The 13,228-nt window shown below is 47.9% G+C and overlaps 3 protein-coding genes across 5 annotated transcripts in view; 2 read left to right on the forward strand and 1 right to left on the reverse strand.

The window, feature by feature from the left end:
* Nucleotides 1-4,141, forward strand: part of phip (PHIP subunit of CUL4-Ring ligase complex) — a 45,616-nt gene extending 41,475 nt beyond the window's left edge. The window contains 1 exon segment of the mRNA XM_084483817.1: nt 216-4,141. Coding sequence (XP_084339943.1) covers nt 216-1,135 — 920 coding nt within the window. The 3' untranslated portion in view covers nt 1,136-4,141.
* Nucleotides 4,142-6,078: 1,937 nt separating this feature from the next.
* On the forward strand, nt 6,079-10,033 carry LOC311363667 (uncharacterized protein). Of its 3 annotated transcripts, none has more exons than XM_084483626.1 (7): nt 6,079-6,266; nt 6,627-6,780; nt 7,073-7,162; nt 7,355-7,449; nt 7,811-7,971; nt 9,084-9,200; nt 9,697-10,033. In XM_084483626.1, exons 2-7 carry the CDS (start codon nt 6,656-6,658, stop codon nt 9,829-9,831), a joined length of 723 nt encoding a protein of 240 aa, XP_084339752.1. In that variant the 5' UTR covers nt 6,079-6,266; nt 6,627-6,655; the 3' UTR covers nt 9,832-10,033. The 3 variants fall into 3 exon arrangements, with proteins under 3 accessions (XP_084339752.1, XP_084339750.1, XP_084339751.1); XM_084483624.1 differs by having other exon boundaries at nt 6,081-6,266; nt 6,605-6,780; nt 9,697-10,032; XM_084483625.1 differs by lacking the exon at nt 6,079-6,266 and adding an exon at nt 6,320-6,463 and having other exon boundaries at nt 6,605-6,780.
* A 447-nt stretch (nt 10,034-10,480) lies between these two features.
* irak1bp1 (interleukin-1 receptor-associated kinase 1 binding protein 1) lies at nt 10,481-12,300 on the reverse strand (the record flags this gene model as incomplete). The annotated part of the gene is made up of 4 exons (XM_084483627.1): nt 10,481-10,782; nt 11,064-11,194; nt 11,531-11,612; nt 12,047-12,300. 4 exons carry the CDS (start codon nt 12,298-12,300, stop codon nt 10,500-10,502), a joined length of 750 nt encoding a protein of 249 aa, XP_084339753.1. The 3' UTR covers nt 10,481-10,499.
* Between the last annotated feature and the right edge of the window lie 928 nt (nt 12,301-13,228).

Below are 13,228 nucleotides of genomic sequence, written 5' to 3' on the forward strand. Positions count from 1 at the left end.
CAGCCGGCTCGTCGGGGGGAGTGTGTCAGGGTTAGGGGGCCCTCGCTCAGGGACCCCTCGACACTCGCACGCTAGGAGGAGCCGGGGGGGGGGGATCGAACTAGCAGCCCCCCCCGCTCTGCGTCCAGAGCTCCTGTGCTGTAGACGCTGCGTCCGTGCTTTCGACCGCACTCCGTCCTCTGAACTAACCGTTCCTTCTCCTTCTCCGCCCGCAGCCTCTCCCACCAGGACCCCCGCCCGGACCCCGTCCGTCGGGACGGTGCACCTCAACGGCCACAGCGGCGGCGGCGGCGGCGGTCACGTGACCGTGGGCGTGGGCCGACGGGGCCGGCGGCCGCGCTCCGAAGCGCCGGTGAGCCCGGCGCCGGAGATCGGCGCCGTGTCGCCGGCCAGCTCCCCGCGGCCCCGGGGGCGGCCCCCCGGCAAGAAGAGGGGCCGCAAGAGCAAGCAGGAGCTGGCGGAGATCCGGCGGCGCAGCGGCCACCGCAGCTCCTCCCCCGAGGAGGAGGAGGAGGAGCCAGAGGAAGAGGAGGAGGAGGAGGAGGAAGAGGAGCCCGACCAGTCGACGGGCGAGGAGGGCGGGACCTCGGCAGCGGCGGCCGTGCCGTCGGGGCCCGGGACGGCGCCCGCCGCCGCTGCCGCTGCTGCCGTCGCCACCCCCAGGCGCCGCGGCCGACCCCGGCTGGTGCGGCCCGAGGAGGCGACCCCTCCCCCGGTGGGGGGGCCGCCGCCGCCGCCGTCCGACTCCTCCTCCCCACTTGGGAGGAGGCGGAGCAGCAGGCGGGCCAACGAGGAGACCACGCCCCCAGCCCAGACGGCCACGCCGCGCTCGCTGCGGAGAGAGTCTCGGAGGGGGGGGGAGGAGGAGGAGGAGGAGGGGGAGGAGGAGGAGGAGGAAGGAGAGGGGGATGAGGAGGAGGAGGAAGGGGAGGAGGGAGAGGAGGGCGACGGCGGCAGGGGCTCCATGCGCACGCGTAACCAGGGGCGACGGTCGGCCTTCTACATGGAGGAGGACTCGGAGGAGGAGCAGAGGCAGCTGCTGTTCGAGGACTCGTCCATCACGTTCGGCACCTCCTCCAAGGGCCGCGTGCGCAAACTCACAGAGAAGGCTAAAGCCAACCTGATTGGCTGGTAAAACCTCGTTGTGCCGGTCCACCTCGTTGGCCGGCGTAGTGGAACAGACACACAGGATATAAAGATCCAACCAACCCCGGGGGAACATGGCACCGGGCAGAGGCGAAGGGGGGTGTGGGATGAAGGCGGGTGGGCGACAGAGACGCGGAGACATGCTGGCTGTTGACCCTTTTCTGTTTGTGAGCGTGCGTGCGTATGTGTGTGTGTGCCTGCATCGAAACACGCCCAGAACGTCGAGTCGGTAAGAGCGGACCACCCCCTTCAGATTGTGCGCGGCAAAGAAGTTTGGTTGTTGGATTCCTCCCCGCGCTATTGGTCCATGTTGGATCCTGTCGGGGGGGCCGAGCAAAACCCAGAGTTTCCGCTGCTGAGGGTCACGTGACTTCAGTCACCCCCCCCCCGCCCCCGTTTCAGTCAACCACTCCTCGCTGGCGCCCCCCCCCCCCCCCCCAGGCCGTGCCGTCTGTGTCAAAAGACTCGGGAAGAAACTAGTCGAAGAGAAAACAGCTTTAGTACTTGAAGAACCGAACTGCGGAGAACACTTGGTGTGTGTGTGCGTGCGCGTGGGCGAGGTATCGTCGTCCGGACTCGTGAGGACTTTCCCAGAGACGGAATAAGCGCGCCGAGAAGCTCCAGAGGAACGCGGTAACGTGCACCAGCGTGCAGAGCCATGAAGAGGCGACGTAGACACAACCAGGACTGGCGTTGTCCCGCCGTCGGTCGCAAAGCTGCGACGGATGTGACGAAAAAAAATCAGACTTCGGACTCTCCCTCTGTACTCACACGGGCGTCTTTTTGATATATATATATTCATATATATATATATATTAAAAAAATGTTTTTGCTTTTTGTACGATTTGTACGTGATGTTCGTTGTCTCTCTCTCTCTCTCTCCGTTTTGAAAGTCTTACGTGTCGGCAAGAGGGGTCGGGTCGGGTCTGTCCGGCCCGAGTGTGACTGTTTTGTGCTGAAATACCAAATGGGCGTGCCTCAGTGGGTACCATAGATCTGTAGGTTCTGTTTACTCTCCCAGTGAGTGTGAATGTGTGTGAGTGTGAATGTGTGTGTGTGTGTGTGTGTGTGTGTGTTATTTCTTTGTTCCTGCACGTCAACTATAGAGGGAAAGAGGCGGTGACTTGATGTTTTTTGTGTTGTTTTATTACATTGATGAGGAGAACGTGATGCATGGTGAGAGTTTCATCTATATGTCTGTACAGACATGTTCCAATGTCCAACATTAGCAATACCTTGTGCCTTTTGTCCCTGTGTGTGTGTGTGTGTGTGTGTGTGTGTGTGTGTGTGTGTGTGTGTGTGTGTGTGTGTGTGTGTGTGTGTGTGTGTGTGTGTGTGTGTGTGTGTGTGTGTGTGTGTGTGTGTGTGTGTGTGCTGTGCTTGCGTGAGAATGGGATGCGTGTGTTTGTGGGTGTGTATGTGTGTGTGTGCATGCTTGCATGGTGTGTGTGTGTGTGTGTGTGTGTGTGTGGAAGTGTCTGTGTGAGTGAGCGTATGCGTGTGTAACACAACTGAGTGTCGTTCACTTTTGGCGTACAAACAGTGGCATAAAGTTTGATTGTTGTGAAACTTCTCAAAGAAATGTATTTATAACAGTCAAGAAAAAGATTTTACTGTTGTTGTAAACAAACCATTATTCACGTTGCTATATAATCCAACTATAACCAACCTATCGTTAGTTTATACCCACGGTACAGCACTGCAGTTGCTGGGGGCGACCAGTTCAGTTTTTAAAGAGTGAACGTGTACATTTTAACAAAAAAAACCAGTTGAGTTGTAAACAGGTCGCAAACTATAACATTGTGCGTTTAATGTTTCTACAGTGATCACACACTGACACACACTGACACACGCAGACACACACTGACACACACACACACAATTCCATTGTGCATGTTCTAGCACTTTCACACACCTAAATCGGAACAGAACTGGATCGAGCCAGATTTAGCTGGATCGAACTGGATTTGGATTGAAGGCGCTTAATGCATAGAAGAAAGGCTAGCCTGGGTATTGATTTTTTTTCTGATTGTGTGCCTTGGCTGGTGAAGCATCACTTTCTCCTTTTTAGTCTTTTCCAACATTCTGGTCGTGTTGTTTTACTTAAATTCAAATTGGAGTGAACACTATAATGAACAGACGAGACTAATATAGTTCAACAGAGATACTTTTTGAATTGCTCCTTATAGCTGCAAATCTGTTATTGTGTCTTTGTTTTTTTAATGTAAAACAGAGCATTCATCTATTGTTTTCACTGCGGAAAGAGATTGCACTGTGGCGATGACAAAGAGTCACACAATGTGTGTGACACCATCCTTTCAACTTGCTAATCTTGCTGAATATTTGGGTTTTAACTATTCAGTACACATAATTAAAACAGAATTTATTTGAGGTGGACAAAAAGACTGAGGAATACAACATTTCTGTCACTTAACGGCATTCAGGCATTGCCACAGAATTAAGGTAACCAAAATCCCAGGCTGTATTTAGACTCCTATCACAATACTTCATATTGTAACGTACCACTCTGCCCTTTTTGTGTTTTAACCCTCGGAGGACAGAATTATGTCGTTATGGGGCCACTTCCTGTGCATCCACTTGGCTTATTATTAGTCTAGTCATGTCACATATTATCAACTATATAAATGTCATCCGTTTGTTATCGTTACGTTTGGTAGGGGGTTTATATAATGCCAAATGATGTCGCTGGTCACTGATGTTATTTTTGGAAACATGGCTTATGAATGTGTTTTATTTGATTGTTTTTGTTCCTTTTCTTCTGGATCTATCTGAATGTCCCTGCTTGTGAGTGGGTCGGGGGGGGGGGGGGGGGGTGAGGTGGGGGTCCTTCCGTTCTGGAACAAGACGACTGTTGTTTTTATCCTGTCTCTTTCCCTGCCATAAATAGTCACTATGTGTGTAATTATATCTGTTGAGTGGATTTTATTGTGCTGGAATGATACTTATAGGTTGATAAAGAATATATATGATGTGAAACCAACTGCCCTGGAGGATTTATCGCATCTATAAAGATCTGTTTGTTTCTCCTACACTGACTATGTTAATAGAGTGGGCTATTTGCGACCAAAAAACCAAAGGTATTCGAGTTAATAAGAAGAGACAGACGCTAATAGTCAGACAGGCGTTGATAATGATGTGTATGCTGAATCTATACAACCAGTAATGATTTTTATAACTCTATTATTCCAATTGAGGTTCAGCTTTGCTTAAAAGCGATGGCAAGTTTTCAAACATGTTGGGAAAATGACTCGACACAGACCACCATAGTGCAAAATATGTGGATGGAGTGTCAACCTACTCAACCTGGCAAGTCATTGAAGACATTAAGACAAGTCACTTACATTCACCCATGTTATTTCTAACTGCACACCATTGTCTGCCAGATATGTGGATCCTATGTCTTAATAAAGAACAGCAGGCAGAGTTAAACCAGGGTTAAGTCTTCAAAGCCAATGACACCTATTTGGGTTTTACTATTGGCTCCTTGTTTAGATGGACCGGCTAGGTTTTTGTAAGACGATATGGGATGAATGGTCAGGTGACTTTAAAATAGACTGCCCCACACACACGCACACTCTGTCACTGTCTCTCTGTCTGTCTCTCTGTCTCTCTCAAAACACACACACTATGCATGGCCGTCCTTCATTAATGGCTTTGCAATTAAACTTATTTGTTGTGATTGGAGAAAATGGTGTGCCAACAGGCATGCAAACTAGTCACCTTTCGGCGAAATTCACCGTTTTTTTTTAAACAAAATTGATCACTTGTGTGATTCGTGGAGATCCATTGAGAAAACATTGGGTCTACAGTCTAACGAAAACGAGACGATAACTAAATAAAAATCAATTTAGGATGACAAAAACTACGACAAAATCTTTTGAGACTTTCGTTAACGAATAAAAACGAGACGAAAATGTAAGCGGGACGATTCGGGAAGTGATCCAATCAGAACTAAGCTCTTTGTGTGGGGAAGTACTGATCGTCCCGCCCGGCAGGTCAACTAGCAGGCGCTTGCTGCCTCGCAAGCAAGTGTCCCTTTGTAAACAGTTTGGCGCAACAATCACCGGTTAAAACACAACCAACTTCAAGTCATTGGCAGACGAGTCATCCCGAAATTCACGCAAAGATAAGCATCCTTAAACAGTTTTTTTCTTTCAAGCTAATGTTATGTGTGTTTTCGCTCAAATTTGAATACAATACAGTGGTTTTTTTTTGACCTGCGTGCATCTTTTTTTTGGACCTGCGCGCGCATGTTTTTTTTTTTGGACCTGCGAAAAAAAAAAAAGATGCGCGCAGGTCATTTTTTTTTTTTTTTTTTTTTTTGGAACCCTGGAACCCCCTAGTGGGTCTGTGTTTTCCTTGGCTCACGCATCATTCTCACCTTTTTCACCCCAAACCAGTTTGCATGCCTGAATCAATGAGGACCCACCCCCAACACCTGGAGAGAGCTGGCGCAATGAATGTTCTGATGTGTCACGTGGGGTAGTGCTTCCATGACTGCCAATCACTCATCTAGCACAGTAACGATTGTAAATTAAAACCTCAGTGTGTGAGTTTGTGTGTATGTGTTCCAACGGAAAAGTGTGTATTTTGGTATGCCAGCATGTGCCGTCACTCTTACATTTCAAGACAATAATCATTCAATGTGCCATTTCTGTTTGGACTTGATCTTCAGAATTGGTGGAAGAACAGGATACTGAAATTGTATTCTCATTTAATTCGACGTCCTGTTGTGATTCAGTCTAACCGGACGTGGCCAACGGCACCACCTGGTGTTGTCGAAGCGCTACTGCGTGCACACGCACTGGGAGTGACACGATGTGGGCGCGAGGAGGACGTGTCGAGGCGCGAGAGGCCGCGCCGCTGCTCGTGGGCCGCGTTGATTGGCCTGACAACCAGTGTGGTGTTTGCCAAAGTCCTACACAGGTGTCCGTGTCAAGGGACCGAGAGTATGTAAATACAATAAAGTGAAACTCGTCACTGACTGTGTACAGCGACGTCAAACAAACCCCTGAAAGAAACTTAAAGTCCACACGGGTTGATCTGTAATTGGATTGGGTGCATGCGACTGGTTGGATGAGAGCAGACCATTACTAAAGGTAAGCGGACTTGCGCTCGTCCATGTAGTCCGACGCGCCGAGCTGTTTACCAGAGCAGGCAGTAAACCGGTTGAATAAAACTGCGACACAACTGATAAGGAAATAAACGTTTCAGCGTATTGTGTAATGAAGCACGCGTTGCTATGTAGTAAGACCTGCTATTTAACAACCCAATGCAGATCCCGATGTCATTGAAGGTAACATTGATTAAAGTTTGCTATAAAATATATACTTTCACTTTCTCTGTTATCCCAAAGTATGGTTCAAGAAGTCTATATACGAGCAGCCCCGTGAGTAGCCTACGCCGCAAAACGACTGTGTTATTTTCCCATGAATAGGTTCTTTGCGCCATGACTGTAGGCAAGCCTGTATCCGAGGTGAGATGAAAGATGCCGCAGATCGCGACCACCACAGTGCTGCAGCTCGCGCTGCTCCTCTCTGCCCTTCCCGCCCAGTATTTGATCTCGCGCTGGAGCGGGTCGACGGTGGCGCAGCGGTTCCACGCAATCACGCGGTAAGTTCAACAAACCCCTTTATTCATATAACCCGCTATAGGGATAATGAAGTTAATATAGTAGTAGGCTTGTTGTTCGGTTCGCTATTTCGGTTTCACCTAGTGTCTGTGTGTGTACTGTGTGTGTGTGTGTGTGTGTGTGTGTGTGTGTGTGTGTGTGTGTACTGTGTGTGTGTGTGTGTGTGTGTGTGTGTGTGTGTGTGTGTGTGTGTGTGTGTGTGTGTGTGTGTGTGTGTGCGTGCGTGTGCATGTGTGTGTAAATATTTGTATGGTAACCATGCTAATGTTGTAGGTTGCGTGGGATCTGGAGAGAATGGAAGGCGTCATACCTCAACACCACGGCCTGGAGCGAATGGGTGCACGAGCACGCGTCCAAAGTCAGGTGCGTGCGTGAACCCAGAAGAACCGGCCTGGTCTCGAGCGAAAACAACATGCGCATAACAGTACAATTTAATTAAATAATATCTTAGCGCTCAATACGACAAACACTTATCTGGCCTATTTGAATGTCGTGGAACACTGGAATGCATGCACGATGAAGTGATAAATGATGAACCAATTAAATGTGTTGCAGGTCTGTGATTGGTTTAGGGGGGGAAGACCCGGGCCCACCGGAGTTCGCTAATCCTGAGCTGTTTATGTTGAACAATGATCGGGGCTTTTTTGGAGGTTTGTGAGTCTATGGAAACAGTGTATACCTGATGGAAATGGGATTAGCATTTCGGATCAACCTATTAGTATACTTCATTATCCTTTCAGCCACACCGATTTTTCTTCTAAATATCCCATCATCTACAATAAACAATGTCCTTTTACTCCCCATAAACATTTGAAGAGAAGTTTCTTTAAAAATCAGCTAATTCAAGCAAATCAGTGATAGCCAGCAACCCCCCCCCCACACACACACAGACAGACACACACACGCACACGCACGCACACACTCTCACTTCCCCCTTAACGGACCAACTGTAAACATCAAAAGTCCGGGGGGGTCCACTTCCTCCTTCTCTAATAAGAAGATCCCTCTCAGCCTCCAGGGAGGTGCGCAGCCCTCGTCCGCTCTTCGTCTTCCTGCGGGTGGGCGAGGTGGTGAGGGAGCGGAAGGGTAACATGGTCGGCGTGGTGATCGGCTGGGATGCCGAGCTGCGAGCCCCCGCGGAGTGGGTCAACAAAGTGTACGCCAACCACGAGGTGAGTCCACCCCCCCCCCCCACCCCCCACCGAAGCCACGCTCTGAACACACTCGGTGCAGCGCTGCGTTTATCAAGAGGCCGTACTTAACGCTGTCCTCAAGGTTGAACTACTATGTCTGCGTAGCCTGGCTCCACCCGCCTCCGTACTTCCGCTCGATTTTCATTTCCCTTCAGCACTACGTCTGGGGTTTGTGGTATTTTCACAGGTTTTCTGCAGCCAGTTTTTTTGGCCGTCCAATCAGCAAACAGAGGGAGTTTGCTGAGAACGTTGACGTTGAGGTCGTGCGCTAGTTTGAGTTGTAGTCAAACGTCAGCGATTGGTTATGGCAGATCCAGAGTGTGCGCTGGGCAGATCTAATAGTTTCAAACTCCAACAGACACCCGCCTTCAAAGTGAGTTAACGTTTGTCAATGGAGAAAGGCCAGACTCTCTGTGCAAATGAAATGAAAAGTACGAGATTCTGGTAGGACCAGGCTAATGCCTGCGTTGGAATAGCACCGAATGTGTTTTGCTATGTCAGTGATGGTTCTGAGTAGCCTGGGAACCAGACCAGCATCTGCATGCTTCATTTTCTGTGGTGTATATATATATATGTATATATATATATATGTGTATATATATATATATATATATATATGCGTCTGGCCCCCCTCCCATTCAGACAGATTTCCAGCAGACCTGTCCCAGTTTTGGCCAATCAAAACCGTTAATCGGATAAAGGGATGGGATTGATACGATGAGTGTACAGAGGATTCTCTGTTCGTTGGTCTGATTGTTTGTAGGTCTTTCCAATTGATCTGGGGATAGGGTTAGTTCAGGCTAGGTTATGATTGATTCCAGTAGCTCTTTGTAATGTAAATAAATATAAACCTCCCGTCACGTCGTTAAAACATTTTTTTGCTTCCTTCAGCGACAGCCTCCATGGGTTACCTAGGTGACACACTCACGCATTTTACATATTTGTGTGTTTTTAGATACCCGTGTGGCTTAGTGCATTTGTCAATGTGCAAATGTGATGTCGTGCCGCCCAGTTTATGTGCGTGTGTGTCTATGTGTTGCTGACCGCGTGTCTGTGTGTCTGTCTATGTGTGTGTGTGTGTGTGCGTGCAGGAGACCAAAGCATTGCAGACGCCCCACTACAAGGTTCTGTTCAGCGGCCCGGGAGGTAACTCTGTCATGGTGGCCTACCTCCCTCAGACACAGCTGGAGCGCATCACTGACGTGGAGGTAGGCACTGTTGACCAGACACACACACACACACACGCACACGCACGCATGCACACACACACACACACACACTCACACAATTGGCCTGATACCCGTGGCTGTTAACACACTTGTTTTTAATCATCAGGTTCATAAAGTCTAATTAAAGGTGGTGTAGTGCGGCGATAGTTGTTTGTTATAGCAGGAAGTGACAATATCGCTTACAGCGCCTAAATAATAGTCATTTTGCAAATGACTATGCGTGTGTGTGTGTGTGTGTGTGTGTTATCCAAAGCCTACAGGTAGACATCCGGGAATCGAACCGCGTGTCTTTCGGCAGAAAGTGTCACACCCCAAAAACACACCACACTTTGCCGAATGCATTCCTCCTGCTGATGCTACCGCTGACACTTCACAAGCATAAAGGCTGATTCCTCCACACAACACACGGCCCGAGGTCGTGCCCAGGTTAAGAACGCGATCTCACCTGTGGCGTCTCCCGTTTTTCTCCCTGCAGCTGACGATCCCCACGTTGGAGAAGTACTTCACCCACTTCAACGGGCGACAGTTTGTCATGCACTCCTGGCTCAGAGAGCTGTACCCCGACGACGAGGAAGAGGAGAACGAAGAAGAACCGCCATGGCTCCATTGAACCGGTGTATATAGTGTCGTGCAGCTATTTGTGTGCATGTTCTTGCACGCACGCGCACACGCACGCACACACACACACGTGGGTGTGGTGTGCAGGTCACCGTGTGATGCAGCGTTTGCTATCCCACCAGGACTGCGGTTTGCTTGGATGCGTCGTCGAATGTCTTTTGCACCATAGATGAGTTACACCCCCCCCCCCCCCCCCCCCGCCCTCTCCTACGTGCTGAATTCTTAACCCTTGGCTGCAAACGTTTATTGCAGACTCTTGTCAAGATTCCAAGACTAAGATGAAGGGTCTGTGAGCTAGTATGTCAAGAGTTTCGACAGAGTTGAACTCGCAATGAGTGTAATGAGTTTAGCACAGAAGAAGAACGAGAGGTTCGAAAGGTTAACTCGAAGGTCCATGAGACGCAATGAGTGTAATGATGAAGTTACTTCATTTTTTTCTTGAGCAGTCTTAAGTGAGCGGTATTTTGAAGTCTATTTATGTAAGTCAAGCACCTTGATGTCAAAGTAAGTGGTACTTAAAAAAAATGATCTGCAGACACAATCAATTGATACAATTACAACTGGGCAATAAAATACGATTTATTCTACAAAAATAGAATCCTTCTTCAGGACTTCATATACATATATATATAAGAAAATGGCGATGGTCAATGAACGTGTTCAGTGTTTCTTCTTGGACTTGTCCAGGAACGTGAAGGTGACAGACACCCGCGCCGACGCCCACGCCACAGTCTGACGGCGGCTCACGGCGCGGGCGTCCTCCCCCTCTCTCTTGACCCCGTCCTCCTCCTCCTGCTCTTCGTCCCCTTCCTCTCGGCTCCTCCACTCGCGCGTCTCCTCCTCTCTGACCAGCAGGGGGGGCCCAAGAGTCTGCCCCAGCAGGCGGCTCAGGTCACCGGCCTTTCGCTGGGCGTTCTCCACCGCCTCCAGACACACCCTGCACCTGCAGGACGCAGGAGGACACACAGGAGGAGGAGTGGTGTGACAAGCAGGCATGGGCTGGCTCGGATTGGTCGATGGAGGAATAACGGATCGACATTTATTGAGCGGACATACCAAACAGAACATATAGAAACAGTGACCCCCTGATGTGTAATTAACTAACGAGAAGATCAAGTTGCATGAAATAATCACCAAAACAACATCAAATAACAACACCATCCATTAAACCTGAATGATTTAGAATCAATGGCAATGTCATAAGTGTGATTTAAGCGGTGTTACCTGAGATTACTGAGGGACGCTGTGCTGTGGTGGAACTGACGCGTTCCCATGGAGACACTTTTATCCAGCTTCTCCAGCAGAACACAGCACACTCTGTCCATCATCTTGAAGTCTGAGAACTCCACCGCAGCCTGTGTGGTAATCGGGCAAGGACATGTAGGTACCATTCAAGAGCTGAAGTCGAATATGACCGCAGTTTGTTATGAGTGGAATAGCTAATGGTCGGGTTTTAGTGATTGAAATCCGCTGTGAGAATATCTGTTTTTGCGTTGACTGTGCCTGCCTCTGTATGACATAGTTTAGACTTCGATTTGTTTAGATCATATTTCTCGATCATCCTTGCACATCTCCTCTCTGATGGATTCAGGCAAGGCAATCAATGTTTTTTAACACCAAGTGTGCCCAGCTGGACCGGGTTCAAGCATGGGGTTCTGATGAACAAGTAAGACTGAAGTACAATCCCTCACCTCGGCCTGCATATGATACACGTCATTCTCCCGATGGATACTCCTCTTCACAGACACCTCTTCGTCTTTGACACCATGTTGTCTGAAAATGACGAGAACAATGTTGTTTACGGCGGGGAGCACGTATTGATTACGTTAAGGACCAAGAATTCATGAATGAGGCTTCACCAAGTATCCCTCGCTCGGAGTAGACTGAAGGATGGCTTGTAGACTCAATCGGAAAGATGCTGACTAGATCTAGATTTTTCTGACAAGGGTAACAGGCGAGCCTACATCCTGGCTCATAACATGGACTTAAGTACGACTCACAGTCAGACGAACTAACAAAAAAAGTGCTTAAGGTAAGATATAAAAGGGAGTAACTTTTGGAATGAGAATGACACCAATACCTACTTTCTACTTTGTCAGGTAAGAACAGAAAAGTGCTGCCCAGGAGAACAGTAGTCTCTAGATTCTAGAGAAAACCGGGTTTAGAGGAGCACCAAAACGTATAAAGTAAAGTAGGCTAAAGTGCACCTAAGTGTTTGTTGTATGTATTCAAGGCGCCGGGACACGCTGTTGCTGGCGTCGCGGACCGACTCCTTGCTGCTGCTCACTCGGACGCGCACAGTCACACGATCCGCCTGGCGCGAATCTTCCGCGAATCCGGTAACCTGGACCTCTCTCACTCTATTACCTCTCTGTGGGGGAGCAGGAGGCGAGACAAGCTCTCTCTGTCTCTGGGGAGCAGGATCCCCAGAGTCAAAACACACTCGGTTCTGGTTGTCCATGGTGGTAGCAGCTCAAGCCAACTTCTGCTGCTATGGTGATACAATGGATGATGGTGGTTGTAGGGGAAGTGTAGTCTTATTGATGTTCAGGACTACAACGACGGCAAGTCGTTTGTTCTCAAGGAAAGCGTTGTTACTTTGTTTGGCCGCTAGGTGGGAGGCAATGCTCCGGTTATAAGTTTACCAAGCCGAGTTATTTTGAGCGTTTTGCAAAGCATGGGGAAAATATTTAATAATACACGAGATATAGGGGAATAGGAAACCCAACTCATCCGTGAGTATGACAACTACTGTTGCTTGTCGACAGTAGGTGGCAGTGCAAGCTTTTGATGCAACTAGATAACATGGTAATAGGCCATTTAGGCTATTAAGGAGAGCAAACAGACCTCTCCCTGCTTGAAGGCCTACACGTTATCGCAATTATGTCACTTATTCAAATGCAACATTTTTAATTACTAAAGGTAATGCCATAACCTTTACTGTGATGATTATTGTTACGATGATAATTAGGGTAAATATAATAATGCTAATATTAATATCATTTATGAATTATTATGAATAATAATAATAATAATAATAATAATAATAATAATAATAATAGTAGTAATATTGGAGTGCTTATCAAAAATATCTAAACAAAGAATCGAAATGCAAGTCGACTAAAATATATTATTCGAAATTACCCATTTTAAATATTAACTGAAAGTACACATCTTTACATTTAGGACGCTAGATAAAAGACCCACTTTAAAAAATAAATTAATATATTTAGTATATTGTACAATAAACAATAAACTACAAAAATAAATAAACCAAGGATATCTATATATTATTTTCGAAAATAAAGGTTTCCATTTAAGTTAGGCCTTTCTATCGTCTATTTAATTATTTAGCAAATCTTTATATGTTTTATAAAAAGAAGAAAAAT

This window comes from Micromesistius poutassou, assembly GCF_964030765.1.
Source record: "Micromesistius poutassou genome assembly, chromosome: 19".
NCBI classification, from domain to species: domain Eukaryota; kingdom Metazoa; phylum Chordata; class Actinopteri; order Gadiformes; family Gadidae; genus Micromesistius; species Micromesistius poutassou.